At 45.2% G+C, this 27,575-nt stretch overlaps 1 protein-coding gene across 1 annotated transcript; it reads right to left on the bottom strand.

The window, feature by feature from the left end:
* Positions 1-296: 296 nt before the first annotated feature.
* Positions 297-27,575, bottom strand: SAP30 (Sin3A associated protein 30). Its single transcript, XM_077279511.1, has 4 exons — positions 27,234-27,575; positions 12,724-12,849; positions 4,793-4,891; positions 297-3,002 (listed from the first exon to the last, which is right to left on the bottom strand). Exons 1-4 carry the CDS (start codon positions 27,468-27,470, stop codon positions 2,880-2,882), a joined length of 585 nt encoding a protein of 194 aa, XP_077135626.1. The 5' UTR covers positions 27,471-27,575; the 3' UTR covers positions 297-2,879.

Genomic DNA, 27,575 nt, shown 5'->3' with positions numbered 1-27,575 from the left:
CGCCAAAATGGGCAGAGGCCGAGTAGGACAACGGAACGGCTTGGGACCGTGGGGGCAGATGGGGTTCACTATGCAACAACAGGAGTAAGACTGACATGTGCACACGGAGGTGTACGCCACTTCGCGCCCCCGCCTAATTCATAGAGAGGCATTCACCTTTTAATGAATAAGGAGCCCGGGACTCCATCCTGCCCCCTTTATCACACCTGGCACGAAAAAAGCTGGTCTTGATGAATTGGGACCGATGTCTAAATTCAGATGTCAGTGCTGCCACAGTTTTTTTTTTTTTTTTTTTTAAGACACGACACGTGTACAGCAATGTTGTTTTTACTTAGCTGTGCGTTATGAACCTTACTGCAGCGGTTTTTCAGGATTCCAGGCGTTATGTGCGCATACCCTAAAGTGATCTCATACTTAGTAATGCATCGTATGCAATGATTCTCTACAAATAATTTATCCCAAAGAGTGTGTGGGTATGCACTCACTTTAGTCGGCTGGATTTGTGCAGACCGAAGAGCCACTTTAAATAAAGCACAAGGTATAGTTACCCCGCATCACAACTTACGAAATGGAGATTGAACATGAACTGAAACAACCGCGATTGCAATCAGGTCTTATCCAATATTGTTGTAGTGCAGATTTGGTTACAGAAATCAGACACCAGAAATCGAAAGACAATATCATCACAACAGAAATATCAATAGGAATTGACTATTGTGTGACAAACGAATTTTACAGCAGCCCTCCTCCACCCTGGCACTGAAAATTGACCATACAATTGTACCGACCTGGTGCCTTCCCTTTTCTTTGTCTGCCGACACCATGGTCCAGCTCCTCCTGCATCCAAGGTGACCGTGGCAGTGACCTAAGGAGCGTAGCGGAAAGTCTGGGCCTTACTTTCAATGCCTCACCTGTGTTATCGGTGCATGGCTCAGGCTGACCACTGCATCAGCCATCCAGGAGGCACAACAGGAACGTAGATCTTAGCAGAGGAGACAGTGAGATGCCTTCAAAGAGCACCAGGTAGACTGACTGCACGTGACAAATGTATAGTCACTTTTCAGAGCCTGGGTGGAGGGTAACTTTAAAGCTATTCTATGTAAAAGAGATACAGGCTCTTTTTGCCTTCCAGTCAATGTTTATACTGTTTTAATGCATCCCAATTGAAAAAGGAAGCCATTTTTTTCCAAACAAAACTCTCAAATAGTTTTGTGTCTACAGCTATTACTCAGGGCTTTTTGTACCCAGATAAAAAACAAAGCCGGTGTTCTCTATTTCTAGTTACGGTACCTTCTATCTGTTCCCAATTACTGGAACCTACCAAATACATGGCCGTGATCGCACAGCCAATAGCCGATACCTGCTGCCCACTGCTTGGGCAGCATGCATCAGCGGACAGGTTCACTTTAAGGTAGTTTGGAAAGTTGCTTCATGTGAAATGCATCAGAACTATAAGATATATCAAGATGGCACTTTTCTTTATAGAAGAACTTTACAAGTTTTAGTATGTTAAACTGGCTACCTCACAATAAAGGGGCTGATGAGCTGAATAAAACGTTACCGCTGCTTATATGTCAATTTCCCCTTCAACCAAGGAGAAGATTCTCCTCTAAGGACATTTCCATTTTTGGTATAATGTTGCCCAATCATAAGAGGGCAGTATTTTTAGGAAAAAAAGCAATTGTCCCAGAGAAAGTCAGAACTGAAATTTTCACTGTGATCTGGTAAAACTGATGAGTCTAATCTTATCACACCAAGATCTCTGCACTCCCGGAGCATACTGACATTACATAGCCAGGATAGGTGGACATAAAATGCACTGGATCTATCCTAGGTATCAGCAAATAATGCTCAGTACCTGGGACAGGTCCCGAGTATGGTACCTCATTACAGTCCAGCTCCCCTCTGCCCACGCTCTCATGTAAGTCATCATACAGTGACCTGACAACTCTGCTCTACTCCTGTCCCAGTGCTTGTAAGGTCAGTAGGAACCAGGAGTGAGGAGACCGCAGTGGGATGAGGCTAGTCGTCAGGCTTAACAGGTTCTGACCTCCTATGGGTTTGCTTTATTTTCCCCATGTATGATGCTGCCTTCTTATGACTGGAAAATATTATACAGGGGAAAAAGAAAACTCCCCCAAATAAGAATCTCTGCTTGGTTGAATGGGATATTAGCATATGAGGATCCCTTAAGTTTAGAAGCCAATGTCTCCACAGTGGAGCCAAGAAATAAAAAATGATGTTAACTCAGCTCTTCAGTCCCTCTAAGACAGGGTAGCCAGTAAGGTGGTAAAAGGTCTTCTTTAAAGATCAGAGCAAGTATAGTACTTTAGATGTCTGCAGAGCGGTGTGGGGGCACTGTCCATTTATAGTATTTCCATATGAATAGGGATATGTTCATATACACTTACTGAGAAGTAAATACTTCTCCTCACCGGGCCCCATACCCAAATTGTTGGGATTATATTATAACACAGAGTGCATTGTCAACTATGTGATCTGCTACTTTAGCCACATTTATATATAAAAAAAAAAAACCACTATAAAACCACATTAAATATATGTCAAGCAGCAACGTCTCTAATTCACTAAATACAATTTCTTAAATACAAATCAAACATGAAAATGGGCAAAGGTTTTATAACATGAATTCGAAATTATTGCAGTGTCAGATCTTACTAGTCAATGCCATGCACAAAATACACATCCCTACAGATTAGGATTGGGAAGCAAAGGCAAATCTCTGATGTTACAGAAACTATGGTTTCCACAGACTTCACTAAAAGACCATTGAACTTTATTTACAAGTGTCCTTCTTTTCCAAGGCTTGTATTGATCTCCTGAACCGCAAATGTCCATAAAACATGAATTTTCTATCTCTAATGGAGACCTCCGTCAGACTTGTGATCCGATTTGTTTTTTTCATTCTTGACTGAGCAAATGAAATATGTCAGTGTGTCCTTTTCATTCACTGGGAGCGTTCTGAAATGACCACCAATGATCTAGGGAGAATAAAATCAACAATCACTAGCATTATAGGTTTATCAAGACTTTGTATTGCAGGAAAAAGTGACAGCTGGATGCATCTAACCCCAAAATGGCAGCGATTTTTATTTTTTGCAATTTCGTTTTTTACTTTTTTCCTCCTAGAGCCATATTTTTTTTCCATGGATTGACATAGCCATACAAGGACATGTTACTATATTAAAGCTCCAGCCGAAAATAAAAATTCACAAAAGGGTTGAAATAGAAATAAAACTCAATTTTTGCAATTGGTTTATATGTTTTATTTTTATTGGCGTAAACTTTGCAGTAAAAATGAGCTACCGATATTAAAAGACGCACCCCATATTTCGAGAAAAAAAAAATAGGATAAAAACTTTTTTTTTTAATAAAATGGTGGTGCTTCTTACAATCCATGCGTCTTATTGCTTACCAGGGTGGTGGCTGCGGTGAAACGGGGTCCCAGGGTTGCTGCTGGCGGAGGCAGGAGCGGTGAGATGCTGTGGATCCCAGACTGGAAGAAAGGAATGTTCGGATGTGCGACGCTGCAGGTGTTCAGTGTTGCGGGGGGCTCCGCCGACATTTTGTGAAAGCCCGGAACCCCTGTACTTCCATGGTTTACTTTGCGGTGGGACTCCGGGAAAATGGCTGCCGGGGGCGACGCATGCGCAGATGGAGATCTAGATACTGAGATTTCATCTCCCAAGATCTCCATCTATGCATGCACCGCTGCCCCCGGCAGCCATTTTCCCAGAGTCCCACCGCAATGTAAACCATGGAAGTGCGGGGGTCCCAGCTTTCACAAAATATCGGCGGGGACCCTGCACTACCGAATGCCCGCAGTGTCGCACTGCCAAAAAACCCTCATCCCAGCCTGCAGCAACGAGCCACTCTTGCCTCCTCCAGCAGCGACCCAGGGACTTTCCTCCACCGCAGCCGGTAAAGTATATTCGAATTATAAGACGCACCCCCATTTTCCCCAAAAAATGTTTTGGGAAAAAAGTGCGTTTTATAATCCAAAAAAATACGGTATAATTTTCCAGTATGATTACAGCAATACCACATTTGTATAGTTTTTAATTACATTTTGGTGCTTGGAAAAAAAAAAGGCAGAACTTTGTAAAAAATAAAATAAATACAATAAAATATTGGCTCGTGTTGCCTTTTTCTGAGACCCATTTTTATTTTTCTGGAAATTAAAACTGTGAGGACTTGTTTTTTTGTGTTATGGTCTGATGTTTTTTTATTGATACCATCTTAGGGTAAACAAGATATTTTCCTTGCTATGTATTGCACATTTTTTGGCGAGGTGACCAAAAAACAGCAATTCTGGCATTTCAATTTCTTTCCCCTTTACCGCATTTACATTATAGATGGGATTTTGGCAATACCAGTTTAATTTTGAAATTGGATTTTTTTTTTATATTAATTTTAAAAACATTTGATAGCTCGTACTATATATTGCAATACTGTAGTATATAGCAGAAATGGCAACTTCCTATTAAGTCCAGCCAGTGGAAACACAAAGTGACGGCACCCGATAATTGCGTTTTGGAGTGTTGGGAATCAAAAACAGCTGACTCCAGAACAGTTGCATTATGTATGTATAACACAGCCAACACCCTCTGTGTTTGGGTGGGCTCAGCTCCTGAGCCTGCTCCCTACACCCGATGTGTAACGATCATGCATGTCCCAAGTAAGGGTTTATACAACAACATGGAACCTCATATACATCTAGACACATTATGAGAATTAATGCTCCGGTTTCCATAATGACACTACTTCTTACCTCAACGAGCTGCGCTTTATTTAGACCAGGCCTCGCTTGCAGTTTGAAGTGTCTCTTATATCTTCTCAGGGTGTTCACTTGCAACTGGAATAGGTCCACCTAGGAGAGGGAAGCAAAAAGGAAAATCAGAAAGACGTCAGAAAGACCAAGGTTATGGCAAGGATTGTTTTTATATCGCTTCCGCTATCCTGAAAGTTAATGCTGGAAGTGGCCTTCAGAACAGTGCACAGGAAATGGGCTTCCTTTACCCTAGACACTTGTACAAAAGTCGTCTGATTAATTATTCAGCACAACATTTCGTTTTTTCTTAATATGCATCTGAAAATACAGCTTTAGGGCACACTGACATGGATAGAAATGCTGCAGATTAGCAAATCTTATCCACACGCTGAAGAATTCTTTAGCAAAAAAAATTGATTTACATTTCACATGTCAATATCCGCAGCATGCCAGTTTCCACTACAGATTTTCAACAGATTTCATCCTTCTAATATAAATCTATCTGAAATCTGTAGCAAATCTTTATGATGAATTTCTAGAAAAAAAAAAAATGTTCTCCTGTGTGGACGTTCACTTAGAGATGTTATCTCCTCAACTTCTTATGGCTGGAAACTGATGGTGAAGAGAGCTCATGGACAAACATTGTCACAGGGGTTACCCGGGACTTTTTATTTTATTTTTTATGATGGCTTATCCTTAGGAAAGGTCATCAATATCAGATTGGTGGGGGTGCGAAACATGGCCACCCCGGCGATCAGGTGTTCTGTGCCAGCAGGAAGTGATTAGTTGAGGAGCAGAAGAGCACAGCGCCATCCACTGTATAGTGGCTGCAGGAGGGTACTGCAGATCCAGCCCTATTCAAATAAACAGGCGTGGATCTGCAGTACCCCGCTGTGGCCACTATAGAGTTCACGGAGCTGTGTAGCTGCACTTCACAACTGAGCACATTTGTCCTCCGCTGGCACCTGGAACAGCAGAATGATAGGGGTTACAGGTGTCACAACCCCATGATCTGATATTGATGACCTATCCTAAGGACGGATGGTGCTGTGAGGATTTGTTCAGTTTTGATGGAAAGGAGATTGAACAGAGATGTCTGTATGTAACATTCTGCAGAGAGGAGCTGCTGACAAAGTTGGTCAGGACCAGACCAAATGCACAACTACGATTACAGAGAACATTACTAGTTAGACACTGGGTTTTATCTGCATTGTGTACAAATATACGTCTGCAGAGCGCCTGTGCAGAACTGGTTTCTGCAACTACAATGGGGAAAAATAAGTATTTGATACACTGCTGATTTTGCAAGTTTTCCCACCTACAAAGAATGGAGAGGTCTGTCATTTTTATCATAGGTATCTTAAAATAAATCCAGGAAATCACATTGTATGATTTTTACATAATTAATTTGCGTTTTATTGCATGAAATAAGTATTTGATACAATAGAAAAACAGAACTTAACCCCTTCATGAACGGAGCTTTTTTGGTTTTGCGTTATCGTTTTTTTCGCTCCCCTCATTCCCAGAGCCATAACTTTTTTTTACTTTTCCATCAATATGGTCATGTTAGGGCTTATTTTTTGCGGGACAAGTTGTACTTTTGAACGACACCATTGGTTTTACCATGTCGTGTACTAGAAAACGGGGAAAAAATTCCAAGTGTGGTGAAACTGCAAACAAAGTGCAATTCCACAGTTGGTTTTTGTTTGGCTTTTTTGCTAGGTTCACTAAATGCTAAAACTGTCCTGCCATTATGATTCTCCAGGTCATTTCGAGTTCACAGACACCAAACATGTCTAGGTTCTTTTTTATCCAAGTGGTGAAAAAAAAATTGCGCCATTTTCCGAGACCCGTAGCGTCTCCATTTTTCGTGATCTCGGGTTAGGTGAGGGCTTATTTTTTGCATGCCGAGCTGACGTTTTTAATGATACCATTTTAATGCAGATACGTTCTTTTGATTGCCCATTATTGAATTTTAATGCAATGTCGTGGCGACCAACAAAAAGTAATTCTGGCGTTTTGACTTTTTTTTTTTTTTTATTCCTACGCAGTTTAGCGATCAGGTTAATCCTTGTTTTATTGATAGATCGGGCGATTATAAAAGCTGCAACACCAAATATGTGTATGTTTGATTTTTTTTTTTGGCTTTGAATGTGGCGAAAGGGGGGTGATTTGAACTTTTATTTTCTTTTATATTTTTAAAACTATTTTTCTTTAACTTTTGGCATCCTTCAATAGTCTCCATGGGAGGCTAGAAGTTGCCATAGCTCGACTGGCTCTGCTACGTAGAGGTGATGTTCAGATCGCCTCTATGTAGCAGAATTACAGACTTGCTATGAGCGCCGACCACTGAGTGGCAGTCACAGCAATCCGGCACTGACAGCCATAGAGGTCAAGGAGACCTCTGATTGTCAACGAATCGAAGGGGGGGTCACCGATGCGCGTATTTACGGCCCGATGGACGGAAGAGCGATTTAAATGCTGCTGTCAGAGTTTGACAGTGGCAATTAACTAGTTAATAGCCGCGGGCAGATCGCGATTCTGCCCACAGCTATTACGGACACATGTCAGCTGTTCAAAACAGTGGATATGTCTCGGCTTTGAGGTGGGCTCACCGCCAGAGCCCACATCAAAGTGGGGGATACTGACATGGGCGTATTAGTAAGTCTGATGTCAGTAAGGGTTAATATTTGGTACAGAAACCATTATTTCTAATTTCAGAGGTCAGAAGTTTCATGTAGTTTTTGACCAAGTTTGTATACGCTGCAACAGGGATTTTGGCCTACTCCTCCATACAGATCTTCTCCAGATCTTTCAGGTTTTGAGACTGTCACTGGTCAACATTCAGTTTCAGCTCCCTCCAAAGATTTTCTACGGAGTTCAGCAGGTCAGGAGACTGCTTAGGCCACTCCAGGACCTTGAAATGCTTCTTACGGAGCCTCTCCTTGCCCTGGCTATCTGTTTCGGGTCATTGTCATGCTGCTAGACCCAGCCATGACCCATCTTCAATGCTCCTACTGAGGGAAGGAAGTTGTTGGCGAAAATCTCACGATACATGACCCAATCCATCCTCCCTTCAATACGGTGCAGTTGTACTTTCCCTTTTGGTGATGGTGTTGTGTATTACTAACAGTAGTGCTTGAGACTGTGGTCCCATCTCTCTTCAGGCCATTGACCAGGATGTCCCGTGTAGTTCTGGGCTGATTCCTGACCTTTCTCAAAAACATCCTTACCCCACGAGGCAAGATCTTGCATGGAGCCCCAGGTAAGGAAGACTGACAATCATCTTGTGTTTCTTCCATTTTCTAATAATTGTGCCAACAGCTGTTGCCTCCCCACTAAGGCGCTTTCCTATTGTCCTGTAGTCCATCTCAGCCTTGGGCAGGTCTACAGTTTCGTCCTTTGTGTCCCTAGACAGCTCTTTGGTCTTGGCCATGGCAGAGAGGTTGGACTGTGATTGACTGAGTGTGTGGACAGGTGTCTTTTACACAGGTAATGAGTTCAAACAGGTGCAATTAATACAGGCAATGAGTGCAGAGTAGGAGGACTTCTTAAAGAAAAACTAGCAGGTCTGCGAGAGCCAGAATTCTTACTGGTTGGTAGGAGATCAAATATTTATTTCATGCAATAAAGTGCAATTTAATTATTTAAAAATTATACAGTGTGATTTTCTGATTTTATTTTCAGATTCTGTGTCTCACAGTTGAAGTGTACCTACTATAAAAATGACAGACATCTCCATACTTTGTAGGTGGGAAAACTCATAAAGTCTGTGTATCAAATACTTATTTTCCCCACTGTATTTGGTACTCCATGGTGGTAATACTAGCGCAATATATTACTACAAAGAGCATCTACTACATTATCTGTAATTATATATATATATATATATATATATATATATATATATATATATATATATATATATATATATATATATATATATATATATATATATATATAGCATCGTGATTACTCCCGCCTCCTGCACAGTAGCTCCGCCCCCCACATCACCACACACAATCCTGCCCTCCACCACATCACCACACACAATCCCGCCCCCCACCACATCACCACACACAATCCCGCCCCCCACCACATCACCACACATATTCCCGCCCCAACACATCACCACACAACCCCGCCCCCCAACACATCACCACACATATTCCCGCCCCCCACCCCATTACCACACATAATCCCGCCCCCCACCACATTACCACACATAATCCCGCCCCCCACCACATTACTACACATAATCCCACCCCACCACATTACTACACATAATCCCACCCCACCACATTACCACAGATAATCCCGCCCCCCACCACATTACCACAGATAATCCCGCCCCCCACATCACCACACATAATCCCGCCCCCCACATCACCACACATAATCCCGCCCCCACCACACTACTACACATAATCCCGCCCCCACCACACTACTACACATAATCCCGCCCCCACCACACTACTACACATAATCCCGCCCCCACCACATTACCACACATAATCCCGCCCCCCCACATTACCACACAATCCCGCCCCCCACCGCATTAACACATATAATCCCGCCCCCCCACCACATTACCACACATAATCCCCCCCCCCATTACTACAGATAATCCTGCCCCCCACCACATTACTACAGATAATCCTGCCCCCCACCACATTACCACACATAATCCCGCCCCCCAGCACATTACCACATAATCCCGCCCCCACCACATTACCACACATGATCCCGCCCGCCATTACCACACATAATCCCACCCCCCACCAAATATAATCCAGCCCCCCACCACATTACCACACATAATCCCACGCCCCCAACACACACATAATCCCGCCCCCCAACACATCACCACATAATCTTGGCCCCCCACCACATCACCACACATAATCCCCCCCCCCAACACATCACCACACATAATCCCGCCCCCCACCCCATTACTACACATAATCCCGCCCCCCCACCGCATTACCACACATAATCCCACGCCCCCAACACACACATAATCCCGCCCCCCCACCCCATCACCACACATAATCCCGCCCCACCACCCCATCACCACACATAATCCCGCCCCCCCACCCCATCACCACACAATCCCGCCTCCCCACATTACCACATAATCTTGCCCCCCTACCACATCACCACACATAATACCGCCCCCCACCACATCACCACACATAATCTTGGCCCCCCACCACATCACCACACATAATCCCACCCCCCCCCAACACATCACCACACATAATCCCGCCCCCCACCCCATTACTACACATAATCCTGCCCCCCCACCGCATTACCACACATAATCCCACGCCCCCAACACACACATAATCCCGCTTCCCCACCCCATCACCACACAGGACTGCAGGAGGAAGGGTGACTTTCATTTTGGTTACCATTGCCTATATATTATGAGTGAGGAAAAGACATGTAAAGGTCAACAAAAGGCTCCCTGAAGTCAATTCTTAAAAGTTGCGAACTATTATCAGGGTGGTCCTTCAAACTAAAAGGGGTCTTTAAAGTTAAAACCACAGAACACTTTCACTTTTTAAGGTATGGAGTTTTGGAGTGTTGTATTTTATGACATTACATAACCCCCACCAATGTCCCCTGCAAAAAAAAAAAAAAAAACAAACAAGAAACAACAGCCTTTATTGTCCATAACAATCAATCACAACATGGTTTTAATTTTGTATTCTGCTTTTGAAAAATGAAAATTGTGCTGTGATTTCTTGCTACTTGCAAAGAGTGTCTTTTTAGACACTTTTAGAAATCTACCCCGTATGCTGGGATACTGACATTGCATAACACATAATAGTTGACAGGCACCTGCGTGGTGATATTCAAGATCCTGAGGCTATGTGCACACGTTGCGGATTTTGCTGCGGATCCGCCGAGGATTGTCCGCTGCGGATTCGCAGCAGTTTTCCATGAGTTTATAGTACCATGTAAACCTATGGAAAACAAAATCTGCAGAGCACGTGCTGCGGTAAAAAAATGTGCGGAAACGTTGCGTTGTTTATTCCGCAGCATGTCAATTCTTTGTGCGGATTCTGCAGCAGTTTACACCTGCTCCATAATAGTAATCCACAGGTGTAAAACTGCATGTGGAATCCCTACAAAAACCGCAAAAAAAAGGGAATTCCGCAGTAAATCCGCAGTGGATTTCCTGCGGATTTACCAAAATCAGTGCGGAAAAATCTGCACACCTTTCCGCATCGTGTGCACATACCCTGAATACTCTGGTCAATCGTCAGTATAAATACTAAACAACAGCTTTTCAGCTATCTATATTTCAGCTAAGGCAGCCATTCTTCCATCTTCATCACCTACTAATTGCTTGCTTAGGCCACGTGCACACGTTCAGTATTTGGCTATGTGCACACGCTGAGGAATGGTGTGCAGATTTTTCCACACTGTTTTTTGGTAAATCCGCAGGTAAACCGCACTGCGGGTTACCCGCGGTTTTTGCGCGGATTCCACCTGCGGTTTTACACCTGCGGATTCCTATAGAGGAGCAGGTGTAAACCTCTGCGGAATCCGCACAAAGAATTGACATGCTGCGGAAAATAAACCGCTGCATTTCCGTGCGTTTTTTTCTGCAGCATGTGCACTGCGGATTTTGTTTTCCATAGGTTTACATGGTACTGTACACCTCATGGAAAACTGCTGCGGATCCGCAGCGTCAAATCCGCTGCGGACCCGCAGCAAAATCCGCAGCGTGTGCCCTTTCACATCAGTATTTGTGAGCTAAAACCAGACGTGGAACAATCAAAGGAAAAATAGAATAGAAACCCATGCACCACTTCTGTATTGTTCACCCACTCCTGATTTTGGCTTACCCATACTGAGATACAAAACTCACCATAGAATCAATGTGTAACACGTGCCCTTAGTAGAAATTTAATTTTTGACATCCTTTAAGGAAGGGCTGTCAACCACCCAATAATTCCTGAGTAGTCCATAAAAAAACACTTTTTCCCTATCCCTAAAAAATATTCAGTGAAGTGTATGCGAAACTTGTACAGATTGTTATGACTGAAATTATCATAATTTCACAGGTCGCAGTGAATGAAGATATCAGGATTATGAGCTGCAGTCCATTAGAATCGTAATGATTTATTATGGTATTCCAATATGTCGGTAAAAATGTTGGCTGTCCCTCATTTTTTCATAAGCTGGATGCACCTGGTTACATAGACTTTAGCAAGCAACAAGTAAAAAACAAAACTGAGATGAATACTCCTTGTTCTGGTTTCTTCTGAACATGAACCTGACCAAATAAACAAAGGCTTTTCTCCTATTCTGAAACAATTTTTTACCCCAAGATGAGTTCTGGACAGATACAGGGGTGGATAACGCTGCCATGAAACACTACTATGAATACAGAAAATGAAAAAGCCTCCTTAGAGACTGCCATCATCTGTCGATGAGTGAAGTGATCAAATATCCATTCTATCCAATCACAATATTGAGAATCAATTCGATTTCTATCAATTAGAGATGATGGTTTTGTTTCTCAGCTGTATTATTAGTAAAACTGAAACCGGCTGCCGACTTAGCACTAACGTCATGTACATTCACACATAAAAGGTCTTCTCCGGACTCCATTGTACAGGCAGTGCCTCAGAAGTCACACATCAAACACCATCTTCCTAAGTCTTTCTTTACAAGAAAGACATTTTCATCTTAGTCCCAGAGTTTTAAAGTAAAGACACATAAAGGCCATCCTTCACATATGAAGAAATGAAGGCCATGGGGCAGTGTCATTAAATCTTGCTCTACACACATCTAAAGAGAAGTGACACTATGCATTCAACTGAAACTCTTAAGGAACAATGGACAGAGTGAAAGCTAATAAAGTGTAACTGCAACTGGTACCTTAATAAAAACACGTCTATCAGAACATTTACCTCTGGGGTATCAGCGTCGTGAACCGGAGAATCTGCATCGTCGTCATCGCTACCTTTTCTTTTCCGTCTGTTTCTCACACTCTGAATTAGGTTCTTGTGGAAGTCACAGATATAAAGGTGTCTTGCCTAAGAAAAGAAAACAGGAACAATAAACAGTAGAACAAGAGGAAAATCCACAGAATACATAAAAATACATCACACATGCCCTGGTTAGAAGGTCTTTTTTAACCTATGCTAGGTTCACATTTAGGCCTCGTTCAGATGTCCATTTTTCACAAACGTGTTCTAGGCATGGTTTACACTTATGGAACATGCAGCCATTATAATCTATGGAGCCGGTCACACATCCGACACTATTAAAAGGGACAAATCCGCGGTCCCAGATGTTCGACTTGTTATACCTGGTGTAAAAATGGCCACAGACTGAGACCTGCTCTCCAGTACAGACGGAGGAAAGAGTTGTAGTGGACGATTTAGCCATTCACTACCGAAATCAGTACGAAGCTGGGTTTCCCAAAGAGATAATGCAGAGCACTTTGTGGGCCTTGTGGAAAGATACTTGGCTATGGATAATGCCCTACGCAACCAAGCGAGCCTGAGGTCACATTTCCGGGAGACCCAACGAAGGGGTCCAAGTCTATGTCTGAGGTGCACACAAAGGCTCAGGAGGAGTCAGAGTTGGCTTCAATGAGTACATCTCATACCATTGTCTTTTGGAGCGGTTGTGTCCCGGGTCATATCTCAGCCATTTATCCCTTGAACTCTGAGACAATGGACTGCAATGTAGGCCGGCACTACTCTTAGTTAGACTACCTTGACTGCAGCGCTGTTAATCATCCTGGCGAGGGGCCTCACGAATGCCACGTGACTGAACGATGTCCATGTGAAAGGACTTCTGGACTCAGGAAGTTTGACGACCCTGCACTAACTGATCCGTGACTGAAAAGATAGTCACCGCCCCATGACTGAAAGAAAAGGTCTGTGAGGAAATCCTCGAATGATATAAAGTGTTTTTAAACCTAATACTTGAAGATTTTCTTTGACAAAAACATGTTCGGGATGCACACTGCATCACTACCAGCACACTGGGACCAGTTTAATAGCTAGAAACGAGGCGACAGGTTCCTTTAAGTTCTGTTTTTCCTATTGTATTAAATACTTATTTCATGCAATAAAATGCAAATGAATTATGTAAAAAGCATACAATGTGATTTTCTGGATTTTATTTTTAGATTCTGTCTCTCACAGTCGAAGTGTACCTATGATAAAAATTACAGACGTCTCCATTCTTTGTAGGTGGGAAAACTTGCAGAATTGGACGTACCAAATACTTATTTTTCCCACTGTATATACACGCGTGCACACACACACACACACACACACACACACGAGCGTCCAGTGGGCAGTCCTATTCAGTGATTGTGCATGGAGAAATGGCTGTCAATCGTGACTAGAACCGCCCACTGGACTTACACATACAAACACCGGGGATTTCAGTGACTAAAATGCTAGGTTCACTGAAACTTTTCCTACAAAAATTCACATCAATCTGATCGGCTCCTCCAGTTCTCTGCCATCCCGCCTGCAGATCACACACCATTTTCAACATGACAGGCTCCCTTTAAAGTGGTCGGCAACAGCAATTAATTCAAGTCCCCAATGAAAGTAAAAACAATGGATACTTGTCTCCCACAGACGAACCACTCCAGTGATGTTGGCACCGCTGTTCCCAGAGGTTAACGTGACATTGTTGGGTTACAGCTGCCACTCATTGGCTGTAGCGGACATGTGACACAACGTCACCCTCTGGGAACAGAGGCGCCAACATCTCTGTGACAATGTGAGTCTCTCTTATTTTTATTTTAATTGTGATCCTGAACTGATAAAATAGGGGTTGTCCACTAAAGGGAATCTGTTGTCAAATATTTGCAATTTAATCCGAGATCAGCAAAACATAGGGGCAGAGTCCCTGATTCCAGGGATATTTCAATTGCTCAGCAGCTTGCTGTAATTTCACTACAATCAGTATTTTATCAGCAGGAGATCATCATTGCAGGCCAGTCAAGCTAATCTGTGTTAACTGGCCCCACCCCCTCTAATAATTGGCAGCTCGCTGACAATGCACAATGTACACAGGAAGCTGCCAATCATTGGGGTGGGCACAGTTATACAGAGCTCAGCATTCTGACCACTGCTACATCTACAACAGTGAGAGAAGGCCCTTATCTACACTTCTGGTCTTTCCCACAGGCAGAGCCATACAATCCCACTCACAACAGGCAACTGCATGAGCTTCCCTGAGCATTTCTCATTCTACGGAGGAAGACTACAAACTACAAACTACCTTTGTTTTCGGAACAGTCCCTGCTGATACAGTGTCCTCCTGCAAGCAGAAGCCAGGATCTGTCACATGTATCATCACTGTTGTCAAAGCAATTTAGTTACCTGTAGATGTATGAAATGCAGCGACGCTATGTGTAATATGGACGGGTGTCAAATGTTTACATAGTGTATTATATACGTCCACTAATTAATACTATTGTTTAGTTCGATTAAAATAGGTTACGTTTTCCTGCCTGCAGTTCTTAGTATATATTTATAGGGAGTAGATATCATTATAGAAAATACTGAGTTTTCAGATAAAGAGATTGATATCCATCTGCATCTAGAGCCTCCCCGCCTAGGGCTGAACATAGATTATTGCACAATATACAGTTTAAAGGGGTTGTCTGGTGAAAATAAGTTATCATAATGTGCTGACTGGTGCGGGGACTAGAGGTCTGACCCCCAGCAATCAGGGGAGTTTACATCCACAAGAAGGACCAAATATACCAGTTACAAAAATAATAGGCAATTGGAATGCCCGACCACCGCTCCATTCATTCTCTTTTCCCCTCGTAAGAAATGAATGGAGCGATGATCAGGCATGTGCACGGCTGCTCCATTCTAATGGGGATAAAAGTATCCCATTCTGCTGATCAGAGCGGGTCCCCGCAGCCAGACCCCAAGAGATTACAAAGTTATCACCTATCCTGCAAAGAGTCCATAACTTGCTTTTACCGAAATATCCCTTTAAAGACTACCTGTCATCAGGTCAAAAGTAGAACGTTTTTGCTCATATTTTATACACCATAAATCGCCATCCTGCTAGCATTAAAGGGCCACTGTCACCCCCCTCCAGCCGTTATAAACTAAAAGAGCCACCTTGTGCAGCAGTAATGCTGCATTCTAACAAGGTGGCTCTTTTAGTTTTAGGTTCAAGTATACCCCAAATAAAGCGTTTTGATACTTAGCCACAATTCTTGTCTCTAGCCAGGTAGGCGGGTCCTCACTCCCCAGCTTGACCAGCTCCTCTGCCGTCACTCACATCTTCCTGCACTTTCGGCGCCGCACCCTCAGCGCTGTTATCGTTTCAAAACCGGCGCCTGCGCTGTGTACTGGTGTCCTGCGCAGACGCAGTAAGCTCTGGCCGTCTGATGTCCCAGCCAGGCTTGCACACTGCGCCTGCGCGGGCATTGCGGCCAGCCACCTTTGGAATCCCAGCCCCGCACTGTGTTATGCATTATGCACAGTGCGGGGCGGGGATTCCAAAGGTTCCACCTATACAGAATATTCCGTGTAATAGCTGATACCAGAGAACAAAAGACATCCACAGAACACCAGGATGGATCGCTGCACAGCAAATAGCTGTAGGACCTGCGATGACGTCACTGCCATGTGATTGCCCTAATAACATGGCAGTGACGTCATCGCAGGTCCTACAGCTATTTGCTGTACAGTGGCCCTTTAATGTACGGCAAGCTATAATGTATAGATACTAACAAGGAGGTGCAACCTACGTGTGCTCGGTTTTTAGCTATATTTAAAGTTAGGATTTTCAGAACTGCGTTCCCAAAAGAAAAAAATAAATTAAAAGGCACATTACCAAATCATGCTCTCATGCTCAAGGTTTCTTTAATTCTGTTTTCTATCATGTTCCAACAAACACTTATTTTACCTGGACGGCCAGGCTGGATCAAATCCTTCCTTCATCTAAGTCATGAAAAAGAATGGAGCACAAAAACAGGTACGGAAAATAAAAGTATAGCCACCTGACGAAGCAGGTTGTGAAAACGCGCGTCAGTGAGGTGGGCAGACAGACCCCCTGCTTACTTGGCATTTTGCTTTATACCCAATCCTATTCCTTTTGGTTATTGCATTATTTTTTAGAATGAGGCTTTTTCCTTCTCTTAGGCCTCATTCAGACCACAGTGTTATACTCTATTTTTGTAGAGTGGTCCAGACCAAATCACGGAGATGTGTCAGATTTTGATTCAAATCACAGATCAAACTCGCCAATGTAAGTCTTTAGATTTGTAAGAAAAAGTTAAAAAAGATTGGACAACACCTGAACACTATCTGTGTGCTGCCCGTATTTTTATTTTTTGATAAGAACTTGAGATGCCTCCAACAGTTTTTTTTTTTTGCATGCTGGAAAAACTGATGGTAAAAACCGACACACTGACCAAACAGCGGTGAACAACAGTCATTTTCTCTGCACACAAGAAAAATCCATAAATTCTGAATGAGGAATTAGGTGCACGTCCCGGACACATTCTGCCTCCACTCCTATGTCACCAGCCTACTAGGAGTAAGGTTTATTTGTACCTGCGCTGCTGTCTTATGGTTACATAGGCACCAGCAATACGTATTATGGGCTTATCCCACCTCTTCCACCTTTTCTTACAAAGTGGTTTATTTTATGCATATGGTTTTTATATCCTGAAATCTAAGGAAGCTCGTATGTGATATGCATACTCCCGGGCAGGGCCCATATGCGTTATGCATACTCCTGGGCAGGGCCCATGTGTGTTATGCATACTCCCGGGCAGGGCCCATATGTGTTATGCATACTCCCGGGCAGGGCCCATATGCATTATGCATACTCCCGGGCAGGGCCCACATGTGCTATGTATACTCCCGGGCAGGGCCCATATGTGTTATGCATACTCCCGGGCAGGGCCCATATGTGTTATGCATACTCCCGGGTAGAGCCCATATGTGTTATGCATACCCCCAGGCAGGGCCCATATGCGTTATGCATACTCCCGGGCAGGGCCCATATGCGTTATGCATACTCCCAGGCAGGGCCCATATGTGTTATGCATACTCCCAGGCAGGGCCCATATGTGTTATGCATACTCCCGGGCAGGGCCCATATGTGTTATGCATACTCCCGGGCAGGGCCCATATGTGTTATGCATACTCCCGGGCAGGGCCCATATGTGTTATGCATACCCCCAGGCAGGGCCCATATGCGTTATGCATACTCCCGGGCAGGGCCCATATGCGTTATGCATACTCCTGGGCAGAGCCCGTCTAGATTGGATAACCCCGTTAATTGCAGTGTTTTACCAATCATGATTACACTGTAAATCGTGAACCCTTAGTAGGACTCAAAAATAAATCTGGCCATGCTCTGATAACCTGATAAAAAAGGTTTATCATAGAATTGGTCACCGAGTTGCAGCTATAACACTTCCAGCCTTCAGGGAAGGATTTCTGCAGGAATTTGGAGTGGGGGAATTTTCGACCATTCATTGAGGAGAGGATTAGTGCGGTCAGATGCTGATGCTGGAGAAGAGGGGCCGGGCTAGTTGAAAGTAGAATATTTAGGAGGTAGGAAGGTTCCATGGACTGACTTGTTACAAGGGGGGCCTCCTTCTACAGTAGCACATTGAAATTCAGGGAGCTCTCCAGGAGCCATTCTTATACAAATGTCAGTAGAGGCAGTCGCATGTTAGGGGCTGGATTTTATGCATCTGTGACAATGGGACTGAATGAAAACCCTGAATTCAATGGGTGGGTGTCCCAAATACTATTGTATAAGCCAGCCCTGCGATCACACAACACACCGGGTACAAGTATGTGTAAGGGGAGTGTATTGTTACCATACAGCTCCCAAACAAAGCAATTATTATGCTTGTCTACAGAGCAACACGGGGGAAGTAAATGCAAAGCCGTGCAATCAAAATCATTTAGGAAAAAGACTACAAAGGGATCAGTATTAATTAAGGACAAATTAAGGCCATTCTGGTGGCACCAGCGGCGTAGCTCCTACAACTTGTAAGGGGCCCCAATGGCCTCGGGATAAGACGGCCTTGTGAATATAATGTGTATTATTAGCATTTAGGCAAGTGCGATTGTCACTGTCCTGCTGACATGGGGGAGGAAGGCCCTTACTGGAAGTAGAGAACCCCCCCCCATCCCCGCAAAACAGTCTGGAAGCCTCCATACACTGACACTTAGGAGATCCAAAGAAACGTAACAGTCTGACTACAAAAATAAGGTGTCAACACAGTTCACATGATGCAAAGCGGTTTTTTGCTGCTATTTTAAAAAGTTTGGTAAAAATCCTCCCATGTTACCACCTTTTCGGAGAATCACGGCCAAAAACATATTGCATATACATTGTGTGAAGACACGTTCCTACGGTTAGTAACTGATGATGAAGACTTTCTGCACCTATTACCGTAGGTAAATTAGGGTCACTGCGTCTTTTAGGCTACAGTTTTTGTCTCTTTTTGTTATGTCATGTTTTAAATAAAGCTGCTTTGCTTTTGATACTTCCGGGTATTTGGCTTTCACAAAACTACTGATACAGCCATGTGCATTTTTGATATAGTACATGCTGAAACGCACTAAAAAGACACGTGGGTTTTTTACCTGCAGATTTTCTGCATCTAATGTAATCCTAAGGAGGAAATCTGCACATAAAACTCGGTGTAATCACGAGATATTGACGCAGATTTCAAGCATGGGTCAGTTTACGCTGAGTAAAAAAAACAAACCTCGAGTATATGAGATTTCTAGGAATCCCAGCCAGGCCCATTACAGGCCAATGTGCTGCTTTGGAGGAAGTGGCCCCTCACCTATCGGGCCCCTGGGTGCCTGCACCAATAGTACGTCCACCCCCAGCCTCTTTCCATTATCTTTTCTTATATGAGAAAAAAAAACAGATCATTTTTAATCAGAGTGCGGGATCTAATTTTAAGTATTTTTTGTCTACGTGTCCATCATCAGCATGGAATCTGATTTAAAAAAAAAAAAAAAAATCCACGGTTATCGTACCCAGTAAAGCACGGACAGCACTCAGATGGCACATGGCTGGCATAATACAAGTGACATTTGTTTCTTTCTATTTGACCGTAATGAATATTTCTATCAGAAAAAACACAGCCATATACAGGTCCTTCTCAAAAAATTAGCATATAGTGTTAAATTTCATTATTTACCATAATGTAATGATTACAATTAAACTTTCATATACTATAGATTCATTATCCACCAACTGAAATTTGTCAGGTCTTTTATTGTTTTAATACTGATGATTTTGGCCTACAACTCCTGATAACCCAAAAAACCTGTCTCAATAAATTAGCATATTTCACCTGGCCAATCAAATAAAAGTGTTTTTTAATAACAAACAAAAAAACCATCAAATAATAATGTTCAGTTATGCACTCAATACTTGGTCGGGAATCCTTTGGCAGAAATGACTGCTTCAATGCGGCGTGGCATGGAGGCAATCAGCCTGTGACACTGCTGAGATGTTATGGAGGCCCAGGATGCTTCAATAGCGGCCTTAAGCTCATCCAGAGTGTTGGGTCTTGCGTCTCTCAACTTTCTCTTCACAATATCCCACAGATTCTCTATGGGGTTCAGGTCAGGAGAGTTGGCAGGCCAATTGAGCACAGTAATACCATGGTCAGTAAACCATTTACCAGTGGTTTTGGCACTGTGAGCAGGTGCCAGGTCGTGCTGAAAAATGAAATCTTCATCTCCATAAAGCATTTCAGCCGATGGAAGCATGAAGTGCTCCAAAATCTCCTGATAGCTAGCTGCATTGACCCTGCCCTTGATGAAACACAGTGGACCAACACCAGCAGCTGACATGGCACCCCACACCATCACTGACTGTGGGTACTTGACACTGGACTTCAGGCATTTTGGCATTTCCTTCTCCCCAGTCTTCCTCCAGACTCTGGCACCTTGATTTCCGAATGACATGCAAAATTTGCTTTCATCAGAAAAAAGTACTTGGGACCACTTAGCAACAGTCCAGTGCTGCTTCTCTGTAGCCCAGGTCAGGCGCTTCTGCCGCTGTTTATGGTTCAAAAGTGGCTTTACCTGGGGAATGCGGCACCTGTAGCCCATTTCCTGCACACGCCTGTGCACGGTGGCTCTGGATGTTTCCACACCAGACTCAGTCCACTGCTTCCTCAGGTTCCCCAAGGTCTGGAATCGGTCCTTCTCCACAATCTTCCTCAGGGTCCGGTCACCTCTTCTCGTTGTACAGCGTTTTCTGCCACATTGTTTCCTTCCAACAGACTTACCATTGAGGTGCCTTGATACAGCACTCTGGGAACAGCCTATTTGTTGAGAAATTTCTTTCTGGGTCTTACCCTCTTGCTTGAGGGTGTCAATGATGGCCTTCTTGACATCTGTCAGGTCGCTAGTCTTACCCATGATGGGGGTTTTGAGTAATGAACCATGCAGGGAGTTTTTAAAAGCCTCAGGTATCTTTTGCATGTGTTTAGAGTTAATTAGTTGATTCATAAGATTAGGGTAATAGGTCGTTTAGAGAACCTTTTCTTGATATGCTAATTTATTGAGACAGGTTTTTTGGGTTATCAGGAGTTGTATGCCCAAATCATCAGTATTAAAACAATAAAAGACCTAACAAATTTCAGTTGGTGGATAATGAATCTATAATATATGAAAGTTTAATTGTAATCATTACATTATGGTAAATAATGAAATTTAACACTATATGCTAATTTTTTGAGAAGGACCTGTAACTACGGGCAATACGGACATCTGGGTGATGGACAGGCCCGGCCGACAGTCGTGTCTGGGCAATATCACAGCGACAGCTCCGATTTCAGGCTGCCGCTCTCATTGTCCCCAGAGATACGTCGCCACCAGACACGTCGGCCGATGGCTTTCTCATGGAGCACACAGGAGTGATTGCAGGATGAGCACACCTATGTAGGGGAGGGCGGGCAGCCGGGCATCGGAGGGGCACTGTGGCCCTTAGCACCTGCTACAATCACCTGACGGCGGCGGATCTTCCCAGAGGACTGGCCTAGTGACCTGTACCCCATACACATCAGACGGCATCGTATGTGGGGCTTTTATTACAAGGCTGGGTATTTATGTGGCATGTACTGCAGCGGGCAGAGGAGCATCCCGCACAACCACCAGGGAATTCAGAGCGTATCCACATAGAGCCCACAGGATGCCACAAATCAGCGGCCGTGAGACTGTTGTGGGCGCAGTCTGGGAACAAGCTGGGCTAGTGGCAGCCCCCTGGGAGCAGTGCAGCTGGACAACAACTTCATTCTGCACACGCCATAATACTAGCACCAAGTCCTTCAGCGGTCACAGCGGCCATGATCTTACAACAGCACAAAAAACTAACTTCTGCCACACTGACAAGGACTACAACTCCCAGGAGTGTGGGAATAATGCGACACACGGCCGTGCATGTCTGCCCTGCTGAGCCCCAGCACACACTGCTTGTGCCGCAGTCTCCTGTGCGCAGGAACCGCTGCGCTGGCTGCTCACAGGGAACAATAGCGTCCGGTCACCTGTGCGATGATGGGGGGCCGCACGTCACACCTCGGGGTCAGAGCTCGGCTGCACGCCGGGCCGCCTGCGCCATCCCCCGGACACAACACGTGTGTGATGCTAGTGAGCAGAGACAGCTGCCGCCACCTGGTCCACAGAGCCATGGAACGGCACCGGCCACACACGGGGCAGCACCCAGCACCCGCCGCTGGGCGAGATGGCACCAGGGCTCACGGACGGCGGCAGTGACCGAAACGAACCACATGCAATGTACAGCAATGGTGTCTGCAGAAGTGTGTGTGTCCACACCCTAGTATGGCTATATAGTGTATACAGGGGCTACACCAGTATATACCTAGCATGAGCCCAGTATATGTATGTAATGTGTATGGAAGACTATATACATGATATGTATGTGTATACACACACACTCAGGTGATACCAGTATACACCTAGCATGAGAACAATATACTGTATGTAGTGTATACGGAGGCTACACCAGTATACATGTGTAGTATGAGCTTAGAATATATGTGTGTGCATGTACGGTATACACGTGCAGCATGAGTACAGTGTATATGTCATGTGCAGACAGTATACATGTGTAGTATGAGCACAGTATATATATATATATATATATATATATATATATATATATATATATATATATCAGGTGTATGTACAGTATACACGTGCAGCACGAGCACAGTATATGTCGTGTGTATGTACAGTATACACGTGCAGCACGAGCACAGTATATGTCATGTGTATGTACAGTATACACGTGCAGCACGAGCACGGTATATGTCAGGTGTATGTACAGTATACACGTGCAGCACGAGCACGGTATATGTCAGGTGTATGTACAGTATACACGTGCAGCACGAGCACGGTATATGTCAGGTGTATGTACAGTATACACGTGCAGCACGAGCACGGTATATGTCAGGTGTATGTACAGTATACACGTGCAGCACGAGCACAGTATATGTCATGTGTATGTACAGTATACACGTGTAGCACGAGCACAGTATATGTCATGTGTATGTACAGTATACACATACACATGACATACTGTGCTCGTGCTGCATGTACAGTATACACGTGCAGCACGAGCACAGTATATGTCATGTGTATGTACAGTATACACGTGCAGCATGAGCACAGTATATGTCAGGTGTATGTACAGTATACACGTGCAGCACGAGCACGGTATATGTCAGGTGTATGTACAGTATACACGTGCAGCACGAGCACAGTATGTCATGTGTATGTACAGTATACACGTGCAGCACGAGCACAGTATGTCATGTGTATGTACAGTATACACGTGCAGCACGAGCACAGTATATGTCATGTGTATGTACAGTATACACGTGCAGCACGAGCACAGTATATGTCATGTGTATGTACAGTATACACGTGCAGCACGAGCACAGTATATGTCATGTGTATGTACAGTATACACGTGCAGCACGAGCACGGTATATGTCATGTGTATGTACAGTATACACGTGCAGCACGAGCACGGTATATGTCAGGTGTATGTACAGTATACACGTGCAGCACGAGCACGGTATATGTCATGTGTATGTACAGTATACACGTGCAGCACGAGCACAGTATATGTCATGTGTATGTACAGTATACACGTGCAGCACGAGCACAGTATATGTCATGTGTATGTACAGTATACACGTGCAGCACGAGCACGGTATATGTCAGGTGTATGTACAGTATACACATGCAGCACGAGCACGGTATATGTCAGGTGTTTGTACAGTATACACGTGCAGCACGAGCACAGTATATGTCATGTGTATGTACAGTATACACGTGCAGCACGAGCACAGTATATGTCATGTGTATGTACAGTATACACGTGCAGCACGAGCACAGTATATGTCATGTGTATGTACAGTATACATGTGCAGCACGAGCACAGTATATGTCATGTGTATGTACAGTATACATGTGCAGCACGAGCACGGTATATGTCATGTGTATGTACAGTATACACGTGCAGTACGAGCACAGTATATGTCATGTGTATGTACAGTATACACGTGCAGTATGTATACAGGTGAGTACATGCATTGTGTTCCCACATACGGATACAAGCAGTGGACATGTTCTCATACATGCACTTTGTGTTTCCTAGTGTAGACATGTACTGAGCATGAATACTCCCATAAAGGTTGACAACTTGATTATAAAAAATGTTGGCTGTCCGTGAATTTTTTTGACAAGTCCAGAAAAAATAGACACATTGCTCAGCAATAATGAATCATTAAAGATTATGTGATATGTGTCTATAGGAGATTGCTTATATAATTGCCTTGTAAGGGTCTGTGCACACTTTGCAGGTTTGGCCCTGCGGATCTGCAGCAGTTTTCCATGCGGTGTACAGTACCATGTAAACTTATGGAAAACCAAATCCGCAGTGCACATGCTGCGGAAAATTCCACGCAGAAACGCAGCGGCTTGTTTTCTGCAGCATGTCAATTCTTTGTGAGGAATCCGCAGCGTTTTACACCTGCTCCATAATTGGAATCTGCAGGTGTAAAAACGCAGGTGAAATCCACACAAAAACTGCACTGCAAAATCCGCAACGTGTGCACATACCCTAATGTTTTCATTTCCTGTTCTGTTCTGTCCAGATGTCACCATATCCCAGAATTCCAAGCGGAGGAAGTTCTCCGACCACCATATTGGGACACCCAAGTGATGTGTGTCTCAATATGGAAACTGATGCTGGTACCAACCTATTGCGCTGTACCACCAGCAGAACACCGTCGCACCACACTCACATTCACACACACACACGCCACCGGGATCAGCCAAATGATTCACTGACTGCCGCCATCTTTGTACAGGAGGAGCGCATGCGCAGTTTTAATGTGACCGCCGCTGTCTGTTTGCACAAAGATGGTGGTCGTCTGATTTACTGCACCTGTGCGAATTCCGCCCAGGCGCAGTGAATCATTCGGCTGATCCCGGCAGCAGATGCGTGACGAGTCTACAGGCAGAGGAAGCCGGTCACATTAAAGGGGTTTTCCCACGAACGAAAGTTCATTTTAAAAATTGACTGTGTACAGAGCATACCACATCTCCTGGGCAGGGGAGGAAGCACAAGACAATACTGACATTACAGCAGGGGACTCATTTTGTGAGGTGAAATATTTCACTGTTTTTAAAAAATTTTATATTTTACCTCACAAAATGTATCCTCTGCGATCTCCTGCTGTAATGTCAGAATTGTCTTTGAGGGGAGAACACAGCACTGGAAGGAGATAGACAGCAGACAGTGGGGATAGCACATGGGGTAGACAGGTCAAAGAAGAGAGCACAGACGGGAGAAGTCAGCACATAGGGAAAGATGGTGGATAGGTGGGTGAGCACATGGGGGGAGAGATTCTCAACGCTGCAAAGCCTGCCCCCATTGTGACATTACCTCGATAGCATCGGGCCTCCATCTAGTTCTTATATAAACATGAGCTGCCTGCACTGCGAATTGTACGAGGATAATTACAGTCAACAAAATCTTTTCTAGCTTCCAAAAACTTACAGGCATTGGGAAAAAGTGCCCTATTTTTACAGTCTGTCCTGGAATTTCTGGATAATGGGCAACTCTAACTCCTGTCACACCTGCACTGTGGGTGCTCCCGTCACTCCAGAACTGTGGGTACTCTTGTACTGTGGGTGCACCCCTCACTCCCGCACTGTTCGTACTCCTGTACTGTGGGTACTCCCATACTCCTGCACTGTGGGTACTCCCCTCACTCCCGCTCTGTGGGTGCCTCTGTACTGTGGGTACTCCCCATACTCCTGCACTGTGGGTGCTCCCCTCACTCCCGCTCTGTGGGTGCCTCTGTACTGTGGGTGCTCCCCTCAATCCCGCACTGTGGGTGCCCCGGTACTGTGGGTGCTCCCCTCAATCCCGCTCTGTGGGTGCCTCTGTACTGTGGGTACTCCCCTCACTCCCGCTCTGTGGGTGCCTCTGTACTGTGGGTGCTCCCCTCACTCCCGCACTGTGGGTGCCCCTGTACTGTGGGTGCTCCCCTCACTCACACACTGTGGGTGGTCCCCTCACTCACACACTGTGGGTGGTCCCCTCACTCACACACTGTGGGTGCCTCTGTACTGTGGGTGCTCCCCTCACTCCCGCTCTGTGGGTGCCTCTGTACTGTGGGTGCTCCCCTCACTCCCGCACTGTGGGTGCCCCGGTACTGTGGGTACTCCCCATACTCCTGCACTGTGGGTGCTCCCCTCACTCCCGCTCTGTGGGTGCCTCTGTACTGTGGGTGCTCCCCTCACTCCCGCACTGTGGGTGCCCCGGTACTGTGGGTACTCCCCATACTCCTGCACTGTGGGTGCTCCCATCAATCCCGCACTGTGGGTGCCCCGGTACTGTGGGTACTCCCCTCACTCCCGCACTGTGGGTGCCCCGGTACTGTGGGTGCCTCTGTACTGTGGGTGCTCCCCTCACTCCCGCTCTGTGGGTGCCTCTGTACTGTGGGTACTCCCCTCACTCCCGCTCTGTGGGTGCCTCTGTACTGTGGGTACTCCCCTCACTCCCGCTCTGTGGGTGCCTCTGTACTGTGGGTACTCCCCTCACTCCCGCTCTGTGGGTGCCTCTGTACTGTGGGTACTCCCCTCACTCCCGCACTGTGGGTGCCCCGGTACTGTGGGTGCTCCCGTCAGTCCTGCAGCGCAGTGATTGTTGTTGTTCCTCCCCACTCCCGGCCCCACGTCTCCATTGCAGGCAGGAGACGAGCGCTGCACTAATCCCAAACTCCGGACTATACTCCCGCACAGCACCGGCTCTCCGTGCAGCGCCCCCATGCGGGCACACAATGGGCAGCCGGTACCACATGTAAACAACCAGCAGCACTTACTGTCTTGTCCAGGTCGATCTTGACTTTCTTTTGGGAAATGCTCTTCTGGATCCTCTTGCTGAAGCTGGCATTGCCCGCGGGCCGGGTGCACCTCTCGCCCTCGTCCCGCAGACAGCACAGCTGCCCGTTCAGGGGACCCAGCGCCACGGACGGGACCGGGGGGGTTGCGGCAGCTGCAGGGGAGGTTACCTCCCCGCCACTATCCCGGTGTAAGTCCTCGGAGGGGAAGCCGTTCATGGTGTGCAGTGCGGCAGAGCCCAGTCACCGCGTACCTGGCATGTGTACAGTGCTGCGCTCCGGTGCATTACATTCAGCGCAAGGTTACACAGGCCCCGCCCCCTG

Source organism: Ranitomeya variabilis, chromosome 1 (genome assembly GCF_051348905.1).
Source record: "Ranitomeya variabilis isolate aRanVar5 chromosome 1, aRanVar5.hap1, whole genome shotgun sequence".
NCBI lineage: Eukaryota > Metazoa > Chordata > Amphibia > Anura > Dendrobatidae > Ranitomeya > Ranitomeya variabilis.
Note: the sequence above shows the minus strand (reverse complement) of the source record. Positions and strands in the feature narration are given on the sequence as shown.